This window comes from Malania oleifera, chromosome 12 (assembly GCF_029873635.1).
Source record: "Malania oleifera isolate guangnan ecotype guangnan chromosome 12, ASM2987363v1, whole genome shotgun sequence".
Classification (NCBI taxonomy): Eukaryota; Viridiplantae; Streptophyta; class Magnoliopsida; order Santalales; family Ximeniaceae; genus Malania; species Malania oleifera.
In genome coordinates this window covers 77,325,819-77,353,161 of record NC_080428.1, presented here as the reverse complement: position 1 = coordinate 77,353,161, position 27,343 = coordinate 77,325,819, and the positions used below count along the sequence as shown (strand labels likewise).

Sequence of the window (27,343 nt, the reverse complement as noted above, 5' to 3'; positions counted from 1 at the left end):
AGTGTATAATTTTGGCAACAATATATTTCTTTTTATTCCTTGAAAAATCTCAACAAATCAAAACAAACGAGTGATTGGTAGCAAAAACCTTCAACATTTAGAACAATGAGTTGCATTGTGCTATCTAAAAAAATAAAACAAAGTATATTCTTTTTTATTGTTTGAAGTTTGTGGTACCCTACTTGTGGGTCTATGGGGCGTCCCCAGAGTAAATTACCTCACGAACTCTCCTCCTCTTAATTACGAACCACTTTACAATAGATTTAGGAAAGGGAAAATGAGTGCTTTCCCTGGCCTAATAAAAGGGCAAACTGTCGGGAAGAAGCTTCTTCTCTGAGGACGGCAATCCAGAATCTCGATTCCTTCGCGAAGAGACTCGGCAAGAGCCCCTAGGTACTGTCAAATCTTCGTTTTCTACAGTTCCCGTGCTGTTCTTCTGTTATTTTCTATAATTTCTGTGGAAATTTTGTTCAATCATTTTGTTTGGAGAAACGAACTTGTTCAACTCTCTGTTTGGATGGTTCTCCATCTCCACTCATTGCAATTTTTTCATTGGTTTCAGACTTTTCTGTTTCGATTACTGGTGCATTTGTTTATTAATTACTCGATGTTGGTTTAATTTGTTCAAGTATCCTCACGAGATTGCAATCTTCATTTCTTAGTTTGGAGTCGAGTTTACCCTCTTTTGTTGTTATTGAATCATTATGGAATATAAGTCTGATAGTTTTGAATTGATGTTGGATTTTTCTTTCCCCTTTCTCAGGTTGATTATTTGGGATGCCTTTAGTGGTTGATTTTGTTGATGTGCATTTTTATGCAACTTTTAGTCCAGCCGTTCAAGTTAAATTTGGATTTTTGTTTCTCGCCTAATCGCTTTATTGTTGCTTCGCTGAGAGTCTGATATTAGGTTTGTAATTTTAGGGGTGGTTGTTGTAAGCAGGCTTTAGTGGAACTGTTCGTCCAGAATAGGGAATTGCATTCGTATTCGTAACGAGGATATGGGATCCGAAGGGCCTAAGGCTGTTAAAATTCATGTAACTGGATTCAAGAAATTTCAAGGAGTTGCTGAGAATCCTACTGAGACTATTGTTAGTAATTTGAAAGGTTTTGTTGAAAGGAGAGGATTGCCTGCCGATGTTACTCTTGGGAGCTGTACAGTTCTGGAAACAGCCGGAGATGGTGCACTTCCCATGCTTTGCAAGGTCATTGAAGCGGGATTCACAAAAACAGATGCTTCGGGCGGTGAACAAGTTGTTTGGGTTAGTCTATCTTGCCAGTCCCCATTGTTTTACAGAAAATATATTTATTGAAATTATTCAGAAGAAATGATAATTTATTCAAATTGTATTTTTTTTTTCAAATTCAGTTGACATTCTCAAACAAAGGGTGTAGCATCCTTATACAGGAGTTCTTTTAGGGCGCATTGACAACAATGGTACCAGAAGTGAAAAATCACAAACAATACTAAATTAATACTGTCCATGACTGACTGCTTGCACTGTTGTGACTTGTGAGTGTTTGGGACTTTATTTTTGCGTTGATGATTAATTTTTTCAAGGGATTGCTGGTATTAGCCTAAATTCTACTATTCTGTCTGTTGGCTGAGTTGGTAATTGTGTGGTTCAAAGTTGTCCTCTTACATGTCTAAGTGTCCCTTTAGGGGGCAATCCTAGGATTGTTTCTGTTTGCGATCTGGTGACTGAGAAGGTTTAAGTAGATTGGTAGGTTGTAGGGGTGCTCCTTTTATCCTAGGAATCACACTAGACTCAAGCGTGTTTGTCTCCCATCCATCTATTCTTTTTCTTTGTTTAGAGTTCACGTGTGAGTTGCTTGTAGATTGAAGTAGATGATGAAGACATTTGTGTTCTAAGGTCTCGTATTGTTGAATTGCTCAAAGGTCTATTTAGACACCACTAAAAAAATTTAATTTCCACAATGATTCATATCTTCCACCGTACACATTTTGTCTTCCATAAAATCTTATACACACACATTCATTAGTTATTTGCCAAACAACTAAACTAATTCAAACACCGAGAGTTAGAGATTGATCTAGAGAACCGCGTTCACAAATTCAGAATTGCATTTAGTATTTAGTACTTCACTCGTAATTTTATCAAATATACCCCTTTTGAGTAAATAGATGTGATGCCTTCCCCTGGTGATAGATCCCTTCAGCATAAGGTGATGTGTTGTTAGCATAGGGTCTATGACAAATGTTGGGATCCCTTGGAGGTTTATTTCATAGATTTCTCATCTTTTTTGGCCTTTGGTGTAATATAGTGTTGAATTGGGGAGATTCTGTTTTGGGAGGTTCTAGAAGGAAGAAATTTTCTTTTTTTTTTCTCATGCATTTCCTCAGCCTTACCATTATTCCAATTTTCATAGTCCTTATTTGTACATTTATTGTCTCTGATGGGAATATTGTTTCTTGGAATCTCCATTCTAGGAGAAATTTGAATAGGTGAGAACAATGATTTTGCCTTGACATTAAATGCTCTACACTTTATGTTACCTTTGTAGAAATGATAGGATGGGGTTTGGTTAGTGGATGCTTCCCAAACTTTTTCGCACATTCTTTGTTTCCTATTTAATAAGCTAAAGTCACGTCCAAAGCTGAAGTTTTTACTTGATCTGCAATTCTTATTAGAACTAATACTACTTATTTGTTGTAGGGCTTTATATTTGAACAATGCGATCATAGTTACCACCACCTCTAACTCATTCAATTAGGATAATAGGAACCTACAAAACCTATCGTGCATTAGTGGTAGGAACCTCAATGCTCATCTAGCCCTTAACCCTATAACTTTAATAAAGGAATCTTTGTATAGATAATAGGAATTTAATTGAACTAGTGGAGTTGTCATCTTTAGGAAAAAAATGAGTGAAAACCTACCTCCAAACTTTGAAAGGCATCCTAAAGGAAGTTTAGGGTCTAGTAGTTAAGTTCAAATCGAAAAGGTTAACGAACCCCAGAAAAAATACATTAAGCATTTCAATTTGCCCATTTTTGTCTTCTTTTTAGAAAATTGGTATTTTTAATTCTCTATAAATTAACTCAAATTCAACCATAAATTAAGCATAGGTATGCATGGAATTATTCAATTATTAAGGCATAAAAAATAATAAACTTGGTACCATCTCAATTTGCACATTTTATCTTCTTTTTAGCAAATTGGTATTTTTAATTCTCAATAGATTAACTCAAATTCAACCATACTTTAAGCATAGGTATACATGGAATTATTCAATTATTAAGGCATAAAAAATAATGAACATGGTACCATCTAATTAAAGCATTATAAGTAATAAGTGAATAAACTGAATGGACTATAAAAGAAACAACACCTAAAAGCATAAACAAATAAATAAGGCATATGATCAAATAATCATATACAGTTGAAAGAAATATTATGCTCATACCTTATCAACCCTAATTTAAAGCCTAGTCATAAAATTAAAAAAATGAGGAAAAGCAACATCTAGATAATTATAAAAAGTATCCTATGAATACACAAAAGAGTTTTGGTTGTGGATTTGGACATTAAAACCCTAAGTTGCATACTCATCCTCGGCTTGAAAGGGGGAATCAAATGTTCATGATCCCCTACCAAAAGGAGTGGCAAAACATCAACAGGCACATGCACATGTATGAAAAGCATGTATTATTGTGTAAAGAAATAATAATTATAAACATGTAGAGAATAGCATATCATGATTACTATAAAGTAATAAACATGCGTTTATTCATTAATTTTTTAGATAAAAAAGAAGATGCATGAAAAAAGAAGGAATTACATTCAAGAGAGGACACGTAATCCTCAGTAAGGAGAAAAAAAAAGAAAAAGGAAAGGGAAAATAAAGAAAACAAAACCACAACAAAATAGAAAAAAAAAAAACTATTAGCAGCTAACTAAGAAATCCCCTTTTCAACCCCTTTCCATCATAATTAATAGTACTAGAGCACACCAACTTCACTAATTCCCATGGTCCTTTACAAACGTATTTCTTTGCTTCAGGGTCAGCAACCACTAACCCATTTTTTCCAACAGTTGTTAAGCCTTTAGACCCATCCCAGTAGATTCCCCCATCTGAGAGCCAGGGGTGGGCAAAATTCAAGCCTTAGTCTGGTCATTCATCCTCCTTTCCTTACCTGTTCTGTCGTCCTCAAATATAGGAAACACTATAAACTGTCCCGTGGAGATGGAGATGCATAGGAAATTCTGCCCAATAAATCTGGAAATTCTGATAAATAATTACACATTGATCACAAGCTTCATCTAAAAGTAGACCTCTATCTCAAACAGAATCACTATCTAAGACTCTTTCATCATCAGATGCACCACCCATTTCTTCTTCTCCTTCTCTTTTATAGTGTTTCCACCCTAATCTTCTTTACTGAACCTAACTTTGACCTATTCAAGTGCACCTCAATATTAGAGTTGCCATAAACTTCTCTTTTCAAACAACTTACCCGCTCATCTGTATCATACTCAGCAGAAGGATTCCTCTTTTCCACTTCCTTCTGCCTGAGAAGAATAAAAACTCTTGGAAGTTGCTGACTTGCCCTCAACTAGAGATTTTTGTGCCACAATCTGACCCTACTTTTGCATTGTTAGGGTCCTTGCTAGCTCTGACTACTTACCTGATAAACAACCATATTAACTTATGTCTGGCTCTTCTGCTTTTCTCTAACTTCTGCATGACCTGAATCCTCATCAGCATGCAAATCATCCCTTTCCCCTTCACTTGGCACCTTGACAAAATTATACAATAATCTCAAATCTTTCTCTCTCACTGGAGAAGTGCCACTTGACAAACCTCGAACCTTCTTCTCCTCCGCCTGCACACTCTGCCTGATGCCAGAACTTGCTGCACCCATCCTCTTCAAACCCATTCACCCATAAAGCCTTTACTGAATCCTGCCCAAGAGATGAAATCCTTTGCCTTTCCGCTATTGCAAAGCCTCTTCTGCGTGTGAAAGATTCCTTGGTTTTAAATTCCTAACATCGGCCACATAATAAGTTTAGAAGAAAAGGTTGTACTACTAAACAGTAGTGGCCTGGCCAAAACCCTTTGGCCTTAAGAGGCTGAAAATTTGTATTATTAAAAATTTGGCCCAAGTGCAAATTTGTATTAATAGTTCCAGGCCCTGCACGTTCCTAGCCTGCACCAATCCCGGGCTCTTGTACATCACCTGTTTTCATTGCCCAAACCATGGTCTTAAATTTCCACAAAATTGTCGAAATTTCCGGTTTCCATCACCCCCAAAATCAAAATGGCTCTTGATTTCTGTCTTGCATAATTTCCATCGAGAACTCAACAAATCATCTAAAATTTATTGAAATCTCAAAATTTTAGTGAAACTTGTTGAAATTTTAACTATATAATGAAATTTTCTCAAAATTCAAAGGAGAAATTTAGGAGTAAAATAAAATTTCTCTCTTAATTTATTTTATTTATTTTTATCGAAACAAAAGATTATTACAAGTACTTTTGAAATTATATGAAAAAATAAATTTATAGCAACATTTTATTTAATCATTCATTTCTAAATTATCATTATTTGTATAATAAATAATATTTAAATGATTTATGAATTTCATTTTTATTAACTGAATATGTTTAATGTATATTATCTTACAAATATGTTTGATACACATACTATATTACAACTTTTCCACCTCATACACCACATAGATGTATTTAACTTGTAATATATTAGTCCGAAAACTTATATGGTTGTCTGTTATTATGTTTGTTAACCATTTCTAAAGCTTTACAAAGAATTTCATGCTTTACTTCTGATTTCTATTATTTTTTCAAATCAAAATCGAAATTGACATCAAAATCGAAATTTTTGTTGAAATTTTTGTACTTTTGGAGCTTCGAAATTTGAGTCGAAATCAAAATTTAAGACCTTGGCCCAAACCCAGTTATGTTGGTTCCTTGATTGCTGTATGTGCCCTGCTTAAGTGAATATTTTGCAGTTTCATTTTTTTCTCAAAGATAGTACCAATTTATTTTATGATATCCCTTAATACTATCAATGTTAGCAATTCCAGTGTCAAATATTCTAACATACGTCAGTTTATTGTTTCCTTTATTGTTATTATTATATTATTGTTAGGGATGGGGGGAAGAGGATCGGTAAGGGGTGGTATGGCTTCCCTCCCTGTCGTCCATTCACTAATAAGTTCTATTAAAATTTAATCTTCGTTATAGAATTTACAAGGGCCCTCCTGAAGTTTCATGAATTTAAAAATAACCGCAATTGATTCTGTTAAAACACATACACAACCTCAGATTCACCTTTGCATGCATCATCCCAAATTTCCGGCTCTGCAATTGTTGTTATTGTTGTTGCTGTCATCTTTATTGCTATTTTCTTCCCAGGGGAAGAGTGTGCGTGTTTGGAGTTGTATGCAATGCTATTGGAGTTTGGATGCAATGCTATTTTGCAGCCACTTCCCTAAATACATATCGTCTATGATTCTATCTATTGAAGATAGGCATTGCTGGGTGTGAAGCATTTCTCATGTCGTGTTTCGACTTTCATTGCCATGCAGATAATTGGGGAGGGTGGGCGTGGGGTGGATTAGTATGCAAATAATATTTTTGAATGGCTCTGTACTTGTATTAAAATCTTTGATATTGTGAGAGCAGTTTACAAACAATAGGTTGACAGAGTGATTATAATTCCTTTTTATTGGCGATTTGCAAAGTTCTATGGATTTATCTTTTTTTTGGGGGGGGGGGGTGTTTAATTTGAATGACCTCTAAATAGGGGTTATATTTGAACTGATTCACTAAATAAGTGAATCAGTTAGACATCAAAATGTTTGATGGCAGTTCTGAAAATTTTCTTTAAATTCCACTGATACAGTTAGACATGTCTAATTCAGATTCAGAGGCCTCTTTTCCAATTGTAAACTCAATACCCAAGTGATTGAAGTTAAAATAATAAAATTATTTTTATGCAATACTAAATTATATTATTTTTATTTATGATTATTAATTGAATATAATTCAAGAAAATAATATTTATGTTAAATTAGAAACTATGTAATTGCTCATTAATTTTATCAAACATTTATACTCGTAAGCATTGAGAAGGTTAAAATTGAAAAACAACACATAGTTGGATATGAGATACCAAATAGTTAAAATAATTCAGATTTTTGATTCAGTGACCAGTTCAAGTTTAATTCAAAACTGGTTCACAATATCAAATTTGAATTCAGTATTCAGCACTTAACACTTAATTTTACCAAATGCCATTTAGTAACTGTAACTCTATAATGCTTTACATCATTTTTATTTTCAGCTTCATTTTGGGGTGAACAGTGGGGCACAAAAATTTGCCATTGAACGGAAAGCAGTAAATGAAGCGACTTTCTGTTGCCCTGATGAGTTTGGATGGCAACCTCAGGTTAATATGTCTCCTCTTTGTACCTTCCTTTTATGAACTTAGATTAAGTTATGTCCAAATTTTTTAATGCTGAATTTCATTTTTTGAATTGGAACCTTAGCAACTCCCAATTGTTCTTGAGGATGGAGGAACTTCTCGAACAAGAGAGGTAATTTGCAATTATTTAAGATTGTGTTTTGTCATGTTTTGGTGACCTGGTGATAAATGCAGTAGTTTCTACGGAACATAGTTTAACACAATTTTATTGTTTTTTTTTTTTTTCTCTTTATATAGAAAAAGAAATTCATTAGATATAGAAAGAATGTACAATCAAGAGGGAGGGCATCTCCTTAATGAATCTGGAATCCCCAGGAAAAACAAAAAAAGGAAAACACAAAAAGTAAAAGATAACAAAAGAAAATCAGCACGCCTTAACAAGCGATTGCCAATCACGCTGAACATCTGAAATACTCATCCCCTTGAAATTTCCATTGCCCAGACGCCCACACACCATAAAGGAGCCATCAAAAGAACCTTTTCCCACGCTGACCAATATGGTAACTTCTTCCCTGAAAATATACGCAAATTATGTTCCATCCACAAGCCCCAGAACATTGCAAATTAAGCACAATTCCATAATGCAATTCCTTCCTTCTTCCTCCCAAACCCCACAAAAGATATTTCCAAGAACTCCTCCACTGTTCTAGGACAAACCCATCTTTCCCCAAAATAATTGAATAGCTTGTTCCAAGCCTTCGATGCAAAATCGCGATGCAAGGAAAGATGTAAAACAGATTTTGAACAATCAAAACAAAGCATACATATATCATGAGGCAGAGCCTTTAAAGGCCTCCTTATTTGCAACAAGTCATTAATATTAATTCTATTGAGCACAACCAACCAAAGAAACACTTTGATTTTAGGAGGGATTTTGACCTTCTAAATAACTTTGTAGAGTGGAAAGGAGAAATTGATACCAACCAAGAATTCATTGAAAAATTTACAAGAATAAACACCCAAAGAATCCGATGACCAAGTTCGACTTGTTAGATTACCACTTTACCTTAAAGCTTAAGCTATTAGGTTGTGGGCCAATAATGTATATTAAGCTTTAACACTCCCCTGCACGTGCAGCCCGGGTGGAGCGACAAATACATGATAAATAACACCCATTATAGAGAACACAATAATTTTTTTAATACCACAGAATAAATGTTTGCAACAAGACTAGAACCCAGGACTTCTTGGTAACCAGCTTTGATACCATGTTAGATTACCACTTTACCTAAAAGCTTAAGCTATTGGGTTGTGGGCCAATAATGTATATCAAGCTTTAACATGACTATCATCTTCAGAAGATACCCTACAATTGTTCAACATAAACAACAAAGAAGATTATAGTTTCCCTATCATTCAAGGCTCTCCTAAAGTGAACATCCCAAGAAGGTAAAGGACCGCTTGGGTCTACGCTAAAAGAAGAAATGGGATCTTTTTGCCTTGAGCTCAAGCGAAATAGGCGAGGAAAATTGGTGGACAAAACAACATTCCCCATCCAAAGGTCTTTCCAAAAATGGATATTACAGCCCTTACTCAACAAATTTGGTATGGGATTGGGGAATAAAGAGAGCTTAGAGAGGGTAGATCTGGGAAATAGCTTTTCATGGGATTTTGAAGAACATCTAGAACCCAAATTAATATCCACCCATTTCCATAAAGTCCAAATTTACTTTTGATAACTTTATGCTACAAGGAAGAAACCTTTAGTGGGGACCGCCAAAGCCATTTAACCAGAAGAGCCGTGTTCTTAGACACCAAATTTCTAAGACCCAAGCTACTCTCCCTCTTAGTCCTACAAACCACCTCCCAACTCACCAAATGATCCCTAAAATTCCCTACCCCTGACCAAAGAAAATGCCTCTCGATCTTGTTAATAATGGAATCTGGTTTAGTAGCAAGATTTTGGATTGACTAGACAATGGCATTTAGATAGGATCCAATTTAAATAATGTTTTGGTAGAAATTGAGATTTCAGATGCTAAAATTGCATTGTGTGCTGGAAAATGGAATAGAACACAACTTTCGTGGAAGTGATACCTCCTGCTTCTGCTTTGTCCGGTTACCTGATGTCTCAAATTTTAATTCTAATGAATTCCACATTTTAATATCTGAAATATTTCTCATGTGTATGGGAATTGATCCATATTATGTATGGAAGTGTGAATGTGACTTTTAGAAGAAAAGAGTATAAATTATTGTGGTTGACCAACTGTAGCATCATTTGCTGCTGTTATTAGTAGATATTCTCGGTCATATAGAAACAAATAGGCTTTTAATGGGATTGAGTTGCCCGTGCAAGAGATGAAAAAAATATTCTCATACATTTTTTTTTTACCACTAACACTTTCCATCCAAACCTTTTATTTTGGTAGGATTATTTTGATTCTTAACCTTGGTCTAGTTTATTTATTGCTTGGTTGGGTGGTGTCCTTTTAGTGATATTTTGCGTACTTGTAGGAATTATTGAACTTCATGTAATCCATATCCACTATTTATTTTTCTGTGCTAAAAAACCAAGTTGATTCTAAATGAACTATTTTTTATTTTAAAATCCTGTACTAAATCCTTTTTTTCCCTTTTTTTTTGAGATTTAATTTTGCAGTATGTGTGTTAAACTTGGCCCCTCTCATTCATTATTTATTTTTAAGTGTTAAAAATTTTATGTGCATTTGACATGCATCCTATAAAATTAAATGATTACCAAAGTAATTGTAGAAACATGGATATGTTAAGGCCTGTTTGGTATCATTTCTGTTTTCTGTTTTCTGTTTTCATTTTTGTACAGTGAAGAAACAGATTATGGAAATGTGTTTGTTTTTGTTGTCAGTTTTTGTTGCTATTGATAGTTTTCTGCTATCTGCGAAAAAATTGAAAATCATATATTATAATTTTCAATTGTTTTGTCAACCTGTTGCTAGAATATTTTAGTATCCAGAAATAACTTTTCTGGGTTTAAATTATTCATTTTATTTATATTTTTAATTAAAATAAAAATAAAATGATCATATGATTTGAAACATAAATAACATAAAGAATTCCCATAAATTTCAAAAAATAAAATAAAATAATAAAATCAATTTAGAAAATATTTTTACTATATTTCAATTGTCATATACAATAAGATTGTTCTTTTAAAGGGAATTTTGAAATATAATAATTAAGTAAAATAATTATAATAAATTTACTTTTTATTATAATATTTTTAATTTATATTACTTTGTACTTTTATTGTTTTAATCATTATTCATAATTTCTAATTGATTCAAGGACAAAAATGAATATTTGTTTTAATCAAAATTTTGATTTGTTTTAATTCTTGAAATACTGACCAAACAGGTTACTAGTTTTCGGTTTTTAGCTTCTGCTTTTTGGTTTTGAGTTTTTCGTTTTCATAATTTTTGAAAGTGATACCAAATGATCCCTTAATTGTTGTTTAAGTTTTAGATGTTTCAACATAGGATCCTTGATTTTTTTCAACACATGCCTATTACATCACAGTATTGTATTTTATGCATAAACAACAACAATGCCAAGCCTAAGTCCTGCTAGCTGAGGTAGGTTGCCATTCTGCAGAGTCATATGTACACACGTCAATCAAAATTTTGTATTTGCACATTTATCACTAAGAGTCTACAACTACTATATCTGTACATGTATGTGGCATAATAGCTCAAATATAACTTGATTTTTTAAAAAAAAATAGTTAGGACTGTCTCATTAACTTCTTGGTCTGTATCATATTATGTTTTCCTTGTAAAATTTTTACTTTAGTGAAAATAGGATATACTAATAAAACAAAAACAACAACCAAAACCAGCACCAAACATTTAGTCTCACTAGCTCAGATTTGCCACATGAATCCTCATGCGCAATTTGTAGGGCAAACCTTTTTAGCCATCCTTCCTTATCTTTTACGGGTGCTATGTCTACCTTACCACACATTTGTAATGAGTTCATTTCATAATTTCTTTGTAGAGACCACCCATCTGCCGTAGCATTCTCATCCACAACTTTTACTTTTTGAATATGTTGCATTTTTTTCCATATAATATAACTGGTCTTGTAGCTGTCATTGTCGACACCCCAATTTTAACCAGGCTTGCCTAAGAAGACCCAGAATTAATAAAGTTTGACTTTGAGTCCTTCGTGATTCTGGATTTTAAAATTAGGATCCGAAGTCCCTGAACGCTCAAATTTGAGTCCTTTTGATGTCGACCCGAGTTCTGTAGCTCTCATTTGAGCCCCTGATAGAGTCTATTAAATTGTTAGATTTTTTTTTTTTTAAAAAGAAAATTGAGTCTTCTCGAACCTTGGTTTTGTTATCCTAGTGTAAGTCCTTTTAGCTGCAAAATTAATCTTTGTCTTAAGTTAAGTCTCTGTAAAATTCAAAACAAATTTCCTTTAGGACAAGGTATTGTGGTTCGAGTATTAAAAAACTCAAAAATTAAGTCCTTTTTGAATTAGTGGGTTTCGATTATGTTTAATCTCAAAATTAGTTTTCAAAGTTTGTTTTCTTTTATTAGGTTTTCCAATTAAGTCCCTGTAATAATCGGTCCTTGATAGGATGTATTTCCTTGGTAATGTTTCCTTAGTTAGATTCCAGTCTAAAATTCCAATTTATTTCCTTTATTAGGTTTTCAGATTTTTGAGTCCTGTAGTTAGGTTTTCTTAGAACTCGGAGTTAAGACTTTTTAATTTTCAAAGTTTTGGGTTTTAATTCTAAAATCAGCAATTTTGGCAGGATTTGAAATCAATTTGGAACTGTTCATGCCACTTAGTCAACCCTGGAGTCAAAATTAAAATACATCACAAGTTTCATTTAGAAACAAGCACGTGCACAGTGAGGTGCATGCTGGGGTGACGTTACATGTGGGGTACATACATACATGGAAAGTAAAATGCATTAGTGTACAAACAGTGGTTGCAGGAAAGAAAACCCAAGGGTACATCACAATAAAAGCAAAAAGAAAATTACGAAAAAAATAAAATAGCAGAGGCCAAGCCCTCCTATCCCAGCATGCCATCTGGACCTCTTGGTTCACCTGCGCATGAAAAAGAGCAACAAAGCAGGCAGTTAGCAACAAAAATTCAAAAAAAAAAAAAAAAATCACATGGGAATAAAATATTCCTTGCCAGTGCAGAGAATAAGTTGGGAAAATCGGTTAGTGGGGGATTTTTGGCGCCAATTGAACTCTTCAGACTCCCTATTTATAGGGAGTCTCACTGTAGCAAAAGGAACAACGGGAAAAGCATAGGGAAATTCTGCAAAGTTTGAGAATCAGAAAGCATGGGAAACCCCTGCAAGATTTATGAAAAAATAGAAAGAGGATACAGTTGAGAGTGAGAGAATTAGAGAAGCAATTTTGCTTAGGTGAGAATTCCAGAGAGAGAGCTCTGCAAGAAGCAGAGACCAGAGGGCACCATCTTGTGCACAGATCAGCACTCACCCATGACAGAGAGAATTAGAGAGAGTCAGTGGCAGATACAGAAAACCGCCGGAGCTCGGAGGTCAGAAGTAGAGATCAGATTCAGAGAAGGGAGGAAGCAAAGAAGGAGGAGAGAAGAAGGGGAAGGTAAGAATTCAAAGTTATATTTCTCGTATCATTCAGTTCATATAATGCTGTTGAGTGCGTGAATGTGTAAACAGGTACTTCTCCCTTTCCCTAGGTCTCAGGCTTAAAGACTTGAGCTAATTCTGAATCAAGCAAACCACCCAACCCGAACCCGAGTTCGGTTTTTCGAATGAACCATGTTCTAACTTGAAGCCCAAGTTCATTTTCAAATAGTTTCCGGCCCACTTTCGTTTTAAAAAATGCGGTTCCATTTAAAAAAAAACCAAGTCCAGGTCATTTTATAAAACCCAGCTGGAGCCCAATTTCAGTTTTAAAAGCTAAACCAGCCCATCCTAGAAACCTCCGGGCTCGGGTCTGAATTTTAAAGAAAAAAGCCCATTGAACCCAGGCCCTTAAATCTCTTAACCTCGGGCATGTTTCAAAGCCTGGCCTCAAGCCCATTTAAAACTAACCAGCCCAGGCCCGTTTTTAAAATGATCCCCAGGCCCAGTTCAGATTTTTAAAACAGACCCAACTCCGGTTTAGAACAAGCTCAGCCCACTTTTAAAACCTAACCGAGCCAGCTCATTGTTTTAAAATTCTTCAGAGTCCATTTTCAAAAGAAAGGTTCTTGGCCCATTTTAAAAATCCAGCCACTGTTTTTTAAAAAAATATAAAATTGGGTCGATTTGTTTTTAAAATCCAATACAATCTAAGTTGGGCCGGCCCCCTTTTAAAATCCAATATGGGCCCTTTTTTAAAATCTAAGTTGAGCCGGCCCATTTTCAAAGCTTAACACTGGCCCATTTTGAAATTTAACTTAATCAAGCCCATTCGACCAACAACCCAAAAACCCACTTGTGACAGAGCCCACATGGCTTGCTCGGGTTCATCCAAGTTTACACAACCCGTTTGGATTGACTCGTGCGAGTCAACCTGGTCTAACTCACTCCACTCACCGGGCCAAAGACGAGTTCTCTCGTCTTCTACACCAACCCTACAACCAGATACCAAGCTAGAGGCTTCGGATCCGAAGCCTTAACAAGCAATAACTCACATTGTCATCGACATAACATAGAGAATGACACACAGTATCCGGAACAACTAGTGTTCACATACACACATCAAATCACAAACAAAAATAAACAAATAAAAGTCAAGAAAAAAAGAAAGAAAGAGAGAGAGGAGGAAGAACTCATCTTTTTCGGACTTCAAGTGAGCCTCTCTGAAATCCACACCAACCATTTCCTTCGAAGTCCTCCAGGGCAGGCTTTTCATAGTTGTATTCCATTTGGAAAAAGCTACAACTCCTCCGAGGGTTGTCGCGAAGGAGGGCGGGTGAGAGACAGAGAGAGTTTGACAAAATTACAGAGGAGGCTTCAAACAAGGGTTTCTGGTATGCAAACACAGAAAGGAAGAGACAGAGAAAGGAAGAGGAAGAAAGATTGAGAAGGGTAAGAGAGAGAATCAAAGAAGAAACAAAAACCCTAGGGCTTCTGTTCGTGGAGTTACAGGGCAGATGAACAGAGAAAAAGAAGGGGGAGGTAGAGACCATTAGGGTTTCTGTGACTGTTCGAACGAACAGAGGGGAAAGAAGGGAGGAACAGGAGAGAACGAGAGAGATGAAAATGGGAAATGAAAACTGAGGAAACCAAAAATTTTTGGTTTAAGTATCATTAGCTTCGGAGGCACAAGATCAAGACGTGTGGCCTCCCATTTGCCGTTCGATGAAGGGGTGATGTGGGTTAATCTCATCCATTCACGTTGTGTTTTCTGCATACGGTCAAGATTTGGCCACGTGGGCAATCCGTGTGCGATATGTTGACAACTGTAGGATCTAGATCTCATCGCACGACTGAGAGTTGGCCATGTCAGCGATCCACGTTTATCTCATCCCCCACCGCAGGATCATCGCTCCACACCAACGGTGAAGATCGCGTACGTTAGAGGTATCAATGAAGGCTCGCTCCTTCGTGCGACACGTGTCAACCCTGTTCCCCGAGCAATCAATGCTGGGGGGGCGCCTCTCTTCACCGTCGTTGGATCTGGCACCTCATCAACGGCTAAGATCCTCTTCTGTCAGCTGCAATAATGGCAATTGGCAACTGCTGCTTCACTTGCCACGCGTCCTAGGTGTCTCCCTCGCAATTAATGCGAACAGACGCGTGCAAGTTCTTCCCTTGGCCGTTGGATCTCCCTTCTCTGTGGACGCTCAGGATGGTGCCACCTCAGCGATCCTCACCTACATGTGTTCCCCCACTCACCAGATGACACGTGGCCCATTTAGCCTTGACCGGCCTTAAACCAGTCTCCTCCCTAGACCAGTGAACGATTGACCGGTCTTACCCCGAACTGGTTTTTACCAGTTTTTCTTATTATTATTATTATTATTATTATTCAAATAATTTATTTTGAAAAATTTATAAAAAGATTTCATAAAAATCACAAAAAAATTATAAATTTAGAGATGAATTCTCAAAAGTGCAGAAAATTCAGAAAAATCTAAAAACATTTTTTGACTCGATTTTTATTGCCTTTTGCTTAATTATCTTTTCGTTATTTTAGAATTTAAGAAAAAATATAAAAATTGTTATAAAATTAAGAAAATAGTAAAATACAAAATACTTTTAAAGTTCATCTTTCCAAATTTTTCATCCCTAAAATAAATTTTTATTCATTGATTTGTTATTTTTTTTCTTTCTTATTTTCTTGATAACCAAACATATAAGAATGAATTCTTTTATATTTTCCTTTCCTTTCCTTAAGATTTTCCAAGTTCCAAATAGGACCCATAAATAAAAATTCACCATAAACAGTGCAAGGGCGAGCGCTATACATGCATGAAATTATAGATATTAATATAAAGCTGACAGGAGAGGAGTCTTGCAGGCATGCACGGAGACGGTAATGCCAACGGGTGGGAGTGACGAGAAGAGCATGTTTCCAGCTTATCAATGGGACTACAGTGATCAAGTAGAGTATTGTAGAGAACAATTCTGAAAACAAAAAATTGTTTACTACTGATCGTCATGAAAATGTCTATACCACCAGTTTTGATAACTTAACTTCTCAACGGGTGACATGTTTCTCTGTTATGAATGAAATCAGTTGGATTTGGCAGAGGAGATTAGGATACCTCCTGGACTATTATTCTTCATACTTAGAAAATCCTATAAAAAAATTCAAAAATCCCGGGAGTGTATTTTTGTATCATATTTTCTCGATTTTCTGATCCCGATGATTTAAAAGGGAGGCATGAGCTCTTCGGAGCACGAATGCCCTGGTTCCAAGGGAATATCTATATAGTATTTTATTTTACATTTTCTTCCCACTTTTTAGGGAGTAAAATAAGAAGGCTTATTAGATTTATTTTGGGATAATTTTCGATTAATTAAGTATTGTTCGTAAGAACAGGCGCGTAGGGGGTGCTAACACCTTCCCCTCACGTAACCGAATTCTTGAGCCTGACTCTGGAAGCGCAAACCAATTCTACCCCTAACGAGATAGTAATCAAGTGTTCTAACCACACTTCAAAAGGTTAGTGGTGACTCCATATACTTTGTTTTTCACGAAAATCACATTTTCAAAACCCACACACTATCATCGTCATTTTTGGGTCGTCCCAAGTTCGCGTCCGGGAACATCGCGACAGTCATATAGAATATTAACCATCGAGTTTAATGCTTTCTACAAATTTGCTTCTACTTATCTTAAAATATCTAGATTCAAAAGTTTCTCTCCTTAATTTCAACTTAGATTCTGGTTGCTGTTGTTAAGGGGCTGTTTTCAGGATGTTAACCGAGAGTGGATGGTATTATTTAGTTGATGCTGGTTTTTCTTCTTTATTTTCATGACAATATTGTGTGCAAGCATATACCATGGATCCTCATCTGGATATTCCTAATAAGTTCATTCATAACTACAACAAAAAGATAAAGACACACAGCAGACCATAGATATACACTTATTGTGATTCGTAATTCCCTAACTCTTCACTTGCAGTTCCAACACCAGTCTTCACTATACATCTTTACATCAGTATACCTGTTATGTTCCCTTTCCTTGGTTATGTTATGATAGGCTTTCTCTAGGTCAAAAAAAGCTATGTGTAAGGCCCCTTTTCTTTTCCCTAAAACTTTTCCATTTGTCTTCTTAATAGATATGTTGCTTTGTAGTTGATCTCCCGGGTGTAAAAACAATTTGATTTTCTGAAACCCTTATTTCAAACTTTAAGTCTTTGTTTAATTACCATTTCCCAATGTTTCATTGTATGGAATATAATTTAAATCCCGCAATAGTTATTTCAATTTTGAATATCTCCTTTATTTATGTAAATAGGTATTAAATGTTTTTCCTCCATTCACTTGACATTTTTTTAGTCTTTATATTATTTGTTTAATAGACCAGCTAACCCTATTATTCTATTTTCTCCTATGCATTTCCAAAATATTTGAGTCTCAAACTTTTAGTTTTTTTTTTCTCATTTTTCGAATATAAGTTTAAGTTGCCTACTTGGTTTTCATTAAATAGTTTTTTAATATAAGTTTGCCAGCTTTCTTTTCTATCTTCTTCACTAACTAGAACACTATCATTGCCATTTTTTTATGCATTTGGTAGTGCCTATCCTCTACTCCTTGTTTCTCTAGCTATAGTAAGTTTGAATGTCTTTGTTCCCTTCTTTAGTACCTAGTCTAGTATGGAAATTATTATAGGCTGGAACTTTTGCTTCATTAATAGCCTTTTGGCATCTTTATACTTTGTCCAAATCTTAATTTCTATGTTATTGTCATGTCTAAAACCACATTCTTTTCATCTTAACAGGTTTTGATCCCACCACCATCTCTCTTTTTAGGTTCACCTAAATCCTCTTTTGCTCTCTCTCTAATTAATGTTAAAAGTTTAATTACAACAATGTGTTGTTAATTTGTTTAAAAACATATAAATTACACCATATTATTATGTTACAAGTTCAAATAAAAAAAGGTAATTCAGTTTTTTCGATGATTAAACTCAATTTTCTTATAATATTAGGTACACATGTGCCTCACCTTATTCTCAAATTTTAATTTCAAGTTCAATAAATTGATGATTAAACTTGAAAATTTGCTTCTAAAATTAATTTCACACACATTATGGCCTACTTCTCAATTTTTTAATTTTTGAAAAATAGAATCCATTAAGGCTATGTCTTATAAATATCATATTTTAGTTATTACAAAGTAAATATAATGCATACATACATTATATAAAATATCTATATATAAGCTTGAGTATTATTTCAATTGTAGACTTAATTGTAACAATGTATTATTAGAATGTCTAAAAATCATATAAACTGCACTAGAAATTGTCAAAATGTGACTTTTAGTTCCTACTATTTGATATTTTGATAAATATATTTATAAAACTTAATAATCTTGAAATAAATAATTTCAATGCCTTTATTTAATTTTATTCACATTAATTTATGTGCAACTTAGGTACAACAAAACCAAGCTTTAAGTCCCACTAAGTGGGGTCGGTTATATGAATCATTTTTCGTCAATTTATGCGATCATGTACCATTTCTTTTGACAGATTTAGGGATATTAAATCCTTACTATCTTCTCCCAAGTTATTTTAGGTCTACCCCAACCCTTTCTACTGCCCCCCACAGTAACTAACTCACTCTTCCTCACTGGTGTACTATGTGGCCTACGTTGCAAGTGTCCATACCATCTGAGTCGTCCCTCCTGTATCTTATCTTCTATAGGAGCTACACCTAACTTACCGCGAACTTCCCTCGGTATCCTATCATATGCTTTCTCAAGGTCAATAAATATTGTCTGCAAATCCCTCTTCTTTTCCCTAAACTTTTCCATTAATCTTCTTAAAAGATATATAATTTTTGTGGTAGATCTCCCAGGCATAAAACCAAATTGATTTTCTGAGACCTTCATTTCTAACCTTAATCTTTGTTCAACTACCTTTTCTCATAGTTTCATCATATGACTCGTAAGTTTAATTGCACGATAGTTATTACAATTTTGAATATCTCATTTATTTTTGTATATAGGTATTAAAGTGTTTTTTCTCCATTCATCTGACATCTTCTTAGTTTTTATAATTGTATTAAATAAATTAGTTAACCATATAATTGCAACTTAGGTGCTTGATTAAATACTGAAAGATATAACTTTGGTTAATCCTTTCTTTCTTTGATTTTTTAATTGCAGAAGAAATATACTAAGAAAAAGAAGAGAGATAATTACAGACAAAGAGAGAGGACAAGAGATCCTCATAGCAGGCAGGGGGGAGAAAAGAAAAAATTGAAAAGGAAATAAGAATGTAGGGGAACACAATAATTCCTAATTGAAAAGTGTGTTGTTTTCATTGTTTTAGAAGTTTTTGAGTTCACCATTCATAATATGCTATTTTAAACTTGGGCTGTTGCCATGAGTCGTAGGTACAGGGATCATCCTTCTTATCTAAAAGAAATTATTTTAGGTAGAAGATAGCATTGCCTCAAAATTTTATGGTGTTTAAAGATGAGAGTAAGACTAGAAGAGGTTGTGTGTAGTCAGAAAATGCCAAGAATGTAGGGAAAGTGTGCATAGTCATAAATTTGTTGGCAAACTAACACGTCATTCCATAAATCTTTGTGTGTGTTAGTGCTAGATTACCACTTCACCTAAAAACTTAAGTTGTTATGTTATTGGCAAACAATGTATATCAAACTTTAACACTCTCCTGTACGTGCAGTCAGATAACATGTGGGGAGAGAGACATAATAAAAATAATACCCATTAAAGGTAATATTATAATTCAAACACCACACAAGAAATGCGGGCAACAAGATTAGAGCCAAGGACCTCTTATTACCACTTGACCTAAAAATTGTTAGGTTGTGGGCCAACAATGTATAGCAAGATTTAACAGTTAGATTACTGCTTTACCCTAAAAACTTGAGCTACTCTTATATCAAGCTTTAACAAAGTGATTTTTTTTTTTGGTAAAAGAGGGCGGCACCTTCAAGCTTTATTAGAAAAACCCTCACTTATGGCGGAGGAATACCGTGGTTCCAATCTTGAGACTTTGGGACAACAAAAGCAAACTCCAAGACCCTAAAACTAACTTAACCAACATAAACCAAACCAAAAAACCAAAGACCAGCAACCAAACAAAAAAACTAAGAACTAAACAACTATAAGTGGAAAACAAATAAAACTCCAGAAGATAACACAAGACATCATAAGCGCAAAGAAGGAAAACCCAACAAATCCAATCGAATCATTCCCCTAACTTGCTGAGGAAGATCATCCTGACAACTATATGATCGAGAAATACCAGATTCACCCTGTTTGGCAAAGAAATCCACACTTTTATTCGCCTCCCTGTAAACATGTTCCACTTTGAACTGTATGCCTCTCAATGCTAGCATAAGTTCTTCCCACAATTCCCATAAGTTCCAAATCGAGCACTTCCCAGTTTTATCCACTGAACCAACAAAGCAGAGTCACATGCAATCTCCACTTGATCAAATCCGAGATCTTTACACCTAAAATAATCGCCTTCAATTCAGCCATGTTATTTGTTCCATAACCCAATAATGAGGAAAAAACTGCTTTAAATAAACATTTTTCATCTCTTATCACGCTTCCACCACCACAATTACCTCTACAGCTCCTATCCACATTCAACTTAATCCAACCTATCCCAGGTTTACACCATCTGACAACACGAGGAAGACGAACCCCCACATTTTTTACTTGAATATCCAAAGCACGAAGGACTGCAATATCCGTGCAAGTAGCAGGTACACATTTATTTAACTTGTTTGAAATGGATCTCAACCAATATTTAATATCAAGCCACACAGTTCTCACCGAATCATGAATTGATTCCATCTTGGCTCTACATCGACGAGTCCAGAGTCTCCAAATGATGAGACTAGGTATAAGACCTACCAAAATGCCTAACCGTGAGGCCCATCTTGCACAACTAAACCAGACATTAACTCTGCCTTTCTAAGTACTCGTTGCCATACAACCAACACCCAACGCCACTGCTGTTTTTTTCCATACCTCCTAAGCAAAAGATCTGGTGCAAAACACATGGTTTAGAGATTCAATCTTGGCATTTGAACAACAATCACATCGAGAGTCCATCTGAACACCTACTTCTTTAATATGAGTATCAACCGGAAGACAAGCGAACCAAGACTTCCACATACAAATTGACACCCTTTTTGTCAACATAGGATGCCAGATCAATTTTGCAACTGAGAATTCCTCTTTATGCTCTCTTATAATTTCCCAAGCACTCGCCTTGGTGAATTTCTCATATGTTAAAGGTTCCCAAATTACTGTATCTGGACCCTCCTTGCAAGAAATAGCAGAGTTCATTACTTCCTCAGCCTGATCTTCACCCAACAGATCCACCAATAAATCAACATTCCACCCATCTCTATCTCAACAATCTCGAGTTCGTAGCTTATGGTTACTGATTTCCTGAACCTTAGCACAAAGGGGACCGGAGGCTAACCAACGATCAAACCAGAAAGAAGTCGACCCTTCTTTAATTCGAACACAGACATGCTCTAAAACTTCAGGAATCACACGAACAATTGATCTCTAAAATCTGGTTCCTTTATCTAGTTTCATTTCTCTCAAGTGGTGTTTCTTATACAAATACTTGACTTTAAAGAATTGAGTCCATAGATTATCCATAGTTAACAATCTCCACACAAACTTCATATGCAATGATTTTTTTACCTCCTTCAAATCCCTAACACCCAAACCACCCTCACAAACAGACTTACATATATTAGACCAGGAACACCAATTCCTTTTCCTTTTGTCATTTACTCCACTCCAATAAAAATTCGAAAACATAGAATTTATCTTTGTGAAGACAGTATTAGGAATGTCCAATACCGCCAATTGATGAATTGCCATTGATGATAATACATGCTTAATTAAAATTAGGCGCCCCCCTTGAGATAAAAGCTTAAATTTCCAACTCGCTATCTTTTTCCTCAATTTATCAACTAGGGGCTCTAAAATATGGGCCGTAAGATATCTCGATACCAAAAGAACACCCAAGTATGTAGCAGGGAAACCTCCTTCCGCAAAACCAGTCGTCCTTAACAAAGATCTCTTCTGAGCAAAAGCAATTCTCTTTGACAAAAAAATACTTGACTTTTCTTTATTTATCAATTGACCAGACCAATCCTCATACTTCTTCAGAGTCTTAATAAGCATTCGAATGGAACTTCTCTTGCCATTGGCAAAAATAAGAATGTCATCCGCATAGAGAAGGTGGTTAACAAAGTGATTTGAAGAAGTCATAAAATAAGAATTTCATATTCTGCTTGGTTGACCATGGGAGCTCATTTTGTACTTGTGATTCCAAGAAAGATGGGGTTCCCTAAGAGATAATTTGGTGGGTTTTGGAGAAGAATTAGGAGTATATCATGTTTTTCTTGGTTCGTCAAGATGGGGGCCTTGATAGATAATTTGGTGGATTTTGCAAAAGGCTAGGTGTCTTTACACGTGTGAAGAAAAATTTATTAGATGGCTGGGTGCTCAGGCATGTAGCAGTTTATCAATTCTTTTTTTTTTTAATCAGTGAATGAAATCTTTTTAGAAGGGCATCAATGGGATGCCCAAGTACAAGAAACAAAGAAGGATCACTCACACTGCAGGATGTCATAAAAATCAAGAATTACAAGAGGATATTTCAGAAACAGTCCACCGTGCCAGTTCATAACACTAGTAATCCGTTGGTCTATTACTAATCTGTAAGGGCGTAGCCAATCCTTCGAAGGTGCTTCTATTTCTTTCCTTCTAAGCACACCAAAAAATGGCAAGGGGATGAGGGTGAAAACTTACCTCTTCTATTTAGTGACACAGATATGTTTCCAAGCCCTTAACTCCTCCCCCACAGAACTGGCAATGGTCCACTGCTGCTTGGTCAAGGAAAAAGCCATGGCTCCAAGAGGTTCCTTGTCCAGGGGCAGTGCAGGAATGTGTGGTCAATGGATTCAGCATCTTCCATGCAAAAGAAACATCTGCTGATGAGGGGCAGCTGCCTTTTCTGCAAATTATCATGGCTTTATTGAATTCTTTAGAAGGCAATCCGTGATATGAATGCTGGGGATTTAAGAAAATGTCCATGAAATATGTACTAAAATTGTGATGCTGGGATGGTGCCTACTAGAATTCTAGAAAATATATAAAAAATAATGTGCTGTGGAAAAGTTAGCAATGGCATTATTGGAGAGCAATATTAGGAAACCTGTCTGAAATGTTTGCTCTATGCAATGAGAAAAACAGCTTTGCAACTGTATAGAGTAAATCTGATTCAAGTTGCTGCACTGCTGGAAAAAGAGGAAGGCCAAAGTTGGTCAAGGTGATGAGAAAAAACACGATGACCTGTTTTGTCATGGAGGATATGAGTGTAGACAGCTGATAGAATGAATGTAGCTGTGTAGCTGTTTCAAGTGCTTGTTTGTTTGATTGTTTCAATATTTTAGCAAGCTTGGATCTTATCAAATTAGGCAGGAGTTTGTGCCATTCTTCTGTAAAATGTTCAGGACTGTTTAAATTGCTTGCATCAATGAAAAGTGAAGAAGCTCTATGATACAATCTGAAGTCAATTGTGTGGTTTGACTGGTTTCCATGCTTTATTGACTGCTGGCAATGCTGAGAATTGTAGGAAGAAAGAAGATGGTACAAGCAAATTTTTGTGCTTTAGACCCATTGTGGTCCGCCCCTTCCCTGGACCCCGCATACGCGGGAGCTTTGTGCACCGAGATGCCCTTTTTCTTTTTAGATTAACATGCTGTAATACCTTTTACAATGAAAAGAATTGAGGTGGAATTAGAGTAGGCTTGTTTAAAGGCTCTTTGGTAGTATTTCTGTTTCTGCTTTCGTTGCTGTAAAATGAAGAAATAGTTTATGACAATTGGCAACATGTTTGCTGGTGTTGCTAGTTATCTATTGTGTAAGTTTCTGGAAAAAATTGAAGATCAAATTTCATGGTTTGCAGTTGTGCTATGATATTGTAATTTCCAAATTTGGTTTTTTGGAATAAAAATTCATTCTATACAATTAATTGAAATAAGAATAAAATGATCATATGAATTTAAAATATACTTAAACTAAAAATATCCGTAAATTTTCTAAAATTTTGAATAAATAGTAAAAAGTCATTCAAAAAATAAATTTTTTTCCCTATTTTCAATTGTCATGTTTTTTATTTTTATTTTATTTTATTTTATTTTGATAGCATAAAGGATCTATTAGTGAAAAGAGTAGTTACAACGAATGGAGGATAAGAATTCTTCTAGGAAAAATTGAAAACTAAAAAGAAGGGCAATTACATTGAAGCTGCCTTCCAATCTCTTTGGACATCAGACAGTGATAATCCCTTAAAAATCCCAAAAGAATGTGCCCAAAAAGAGGCGTAAAAAATGACTTTCTCCTAGGTAGAGATGGAGGAGTAGTCTTATCAATTTTCAATTGTCATTTACAACAAGATTGTTCTTGAAGCACTAAAAAATGAGTTTAAAGATATAATTAATTAAAATTTTACATTAAATTCAATTTTCATTGTAATATTTTAAAATTTATATACTTTTTGCATATTGTTATTGATTCAATGACAAAGATGAATATGAGTTTAATTAAGCTTTAATTGTTTTGTTTTTGGAAGTCTTGACCAAATGGGTTGCTAGTTTTTAGTTTTTGGTTTTTGTTTTTAGTTTGCAGTTTCATAACTTTTGACACTAATACCAAACAACCCATTATATAGATTTTTTTTTTCTTTTTTTTGAATTAATACTGGGGAAAAAAGGGAGGAGGGGCATCGAGTTCAATCGCAAACCTCCTGTAGAATGATCGTAGGAGGCCTAGGTACCAATGAATAGGGCCTAGATGGACTAGCTCATATGCAAACCATGGCGCTTAGGAACCTGCCGAGTCGCAGATACTTTATCAAGGTGGTGAGCTTGACTTGGCTCCAATGGAGGTAGTGAAGAGCCAGAAGCTATAAACTGTCATGAGCTTTGATAATGATATGGTGTGATTTTGATAGTGATCTTGCTTGTGATGTGATGGCTTATTGTTGGATGAAGTTTGTGAATGATACAAATATGCTTCAAATGCTTCAAATTCTTCTGATTTAGTTGGAGATATCCTCAATGTGTCATTAAGTCCTCATGAAGGCTTAGAAGGTGTTCCTCATTTTGAGGATATGGTAGGATCACATTAGGGATTCTGTTAAATGAGCAGCATTCGAAGGATTATGTTAGAGATGGTATCCTGTCTCCTTTGTTTCTCCTAAGGTTATTTGGTTCAGAAAATGAGTGGTTATGATGTAATAATTTGATAGTTAATGAAAAAAAAAACTGTTATATCAATGAAGCAATAAAATCTTAAATTTTTTATGATTCCATAACAAGGAACAAACAAGGAATGACTATTCCCAAATTTCACCTTGGGAATGTCTATTTCTTTCCTATTTCATATGGGATGGAATAATGCGAGCTTTGCATGTGATCTCTTTCTAAATTATTGCACCCCTATACAATTCTCATTACATTTTCATTGTATTCCATCTTATTCTTAGGAATAGATATTTTGCAAACAAAACATATCCCTACTGGGGGAGGTCACTTGGGATGTCATTGAAGTTAACTTTGGTTGGTGGGAAGAGCAACATGAGAAAAGGTCAACTAGCTATTTTGGAACTGTTCCCTTAAACATGGAGGGAAGAGATCAAGAAGAGGCTTTCTTACTTTGCTTTAGGTTTTCTGGTTTGCTTTTCTTGTTATATATTTGAATTTTTCTTGAGGACATCTGGTTCTCTTTTAGTTCATAATTCTGTTCTCCTTTCTACACATTTCTTTTGTTATAAAAAATTAAAACTGACATGAGTTAAATCCAGACTCTGTCCCCAGGATTGAAACTATCCTTTTAAGGCGTGGGAAAAAGCTCTTGCTATTGACCCACTACACTGGTTGGTTTAGATTGCTTAATTAGAAGGTCTAATTTTAATCAATAAATAAGCTTTTTTTTTTTTTTTTTTTTTTCAAATCAATGTCAAATCGACTTTTTATTTGTTTAATGATTCCTTGGTCAGGTATCAATTCTATAATTTTGCTAGTGCATTGTTAAAAGAAAGGATAATTGTGAGACAGTTTGTATCAAATCTATAATTTTACTGGTGAATTGTTAAATAAGATAATTATGAGGGAGTTTGTTATTGTTAACTTTAACATTCTTGATCTCTTTTTTTTTTCCATATTTTGGATTATGTTTGTCCATACTGCAAATTGACAGGGAAATTATTCAATAATTTTCTAATTGCATCTCTCTCTCTCCATTTTAAAAAATGTTTCTTGTAGACTTCTTGCTCCGTTGAGGCAATCTTAAAGTTCTTGAAGAAGAAAGGCTATGACGTGACAACATCTGATGATGCGGGACGTTTTGTCTGCAATTACGTCTACTATCACTCTCTTCGGTACGCAGAACAGAAGGGTCATAAATCCCTGTTTGTCCATGTTCCTCTGTTTTCCAGGGTTGATGAAGAAACTCAGATGCAGTTTGCAGCCTCTCTTTTGGAGGCCATTGCATCTGCATGTTGATATTACACTATTGAACTCTATACCGAAATCTAAATATATCCATGCTTGATTGTTGTCATGTTTGTCTTCTGTTGCCACGGGTAAATTACTTATAAAAACAAATAAATCTTCCGAACAAGGATAATTACTGCTGCTGCTGTAAAATAGAATTCAACTGTATCGTTTGATTGTGCGAAGTTAATAAATAAACGAAGCCAATTTCCCAACGCGTTTTGTTTTAGTCCATTTGCTGGTTGGGACTGCTTATTTGGTTCTTCTCTCTTTTTTCTCAGTTTCTTCTTTTTAAAGAACAAATTTTCATTACCTGTGTGAATATAAACTGTCTTTATGATGGGGCCTGGTTAGGGATGTAAATAGATTCGGGTTTGTGGATAAACCCCTTGATCTGTTTTTTAGAAGTTGATGCTGTGGATTCGGATTCCCAGCAAAAGGTAGATCCCTTGGTGCCACGAGGAGGAGATAAAAATAATGTCCCAAGGTGAGTTCAGGATTGTGGGCGGGACGAATTCGGGTTCTCCCTTTGGAGCTCTTGTTTTCTGCCACTGTACCGCCCTTCATCATAATGTTGACCTGGGATCATTTTAAAAGCAATTTTTTTTTTTTTTCCAATTTTGACAACATCCATTTCAACCAGCTTGGCGTAAAATTGGTAAGTCTTCATAGGAAAAATGGTATTATATTTACTCACAT

General features: G+C 35.1%; 1 protein-coding gene across 3 annotated transcripts; it reads left to right on the top strand.

Annotated features, from left to right (window-relative positions):
• LOC131144152 (uncharacterized) lies at window positions 1-26,859 on the top strand. Of its 3 annotated transcripts, XM_058092589.1 has the most exons (6): window positions 118-393; window positions 764-840; window positions 941-1,259; window positions 7,331-7,435; window positions 7,536-7,583; window positions 26,414-26,859. In XM_058092589.1, exons 3-6 carry the CDS (start codon window positions 999-1,001, stop codon window positions 26,651-26,653), a joined length of 654 nt encoding a protein of 217 aa, XP_057948572.1. In that variant the 5' UTR covers window positions 118-393; window positions 764-840; window positions 941-998; the 3' UTR covers window positions 26,654-26,859. The 3 variants fall into 3 exon arrangements, with proteins under 3 accessions (XP_057948570.1, XP_057948572.1, XP_057948571.1); XM_058092587.1 differs by lacking the exon at window positions 764-840 and having other exon boundaries at window positions 1-393; window positions 922-1,259; XM_058092588.1 differs by lacking the exon at window positions 764-840 and having other exon boundaries at window positions 128-393.
• Window positions 26,860-27,343: the final 484 nt, after the last annotated feature.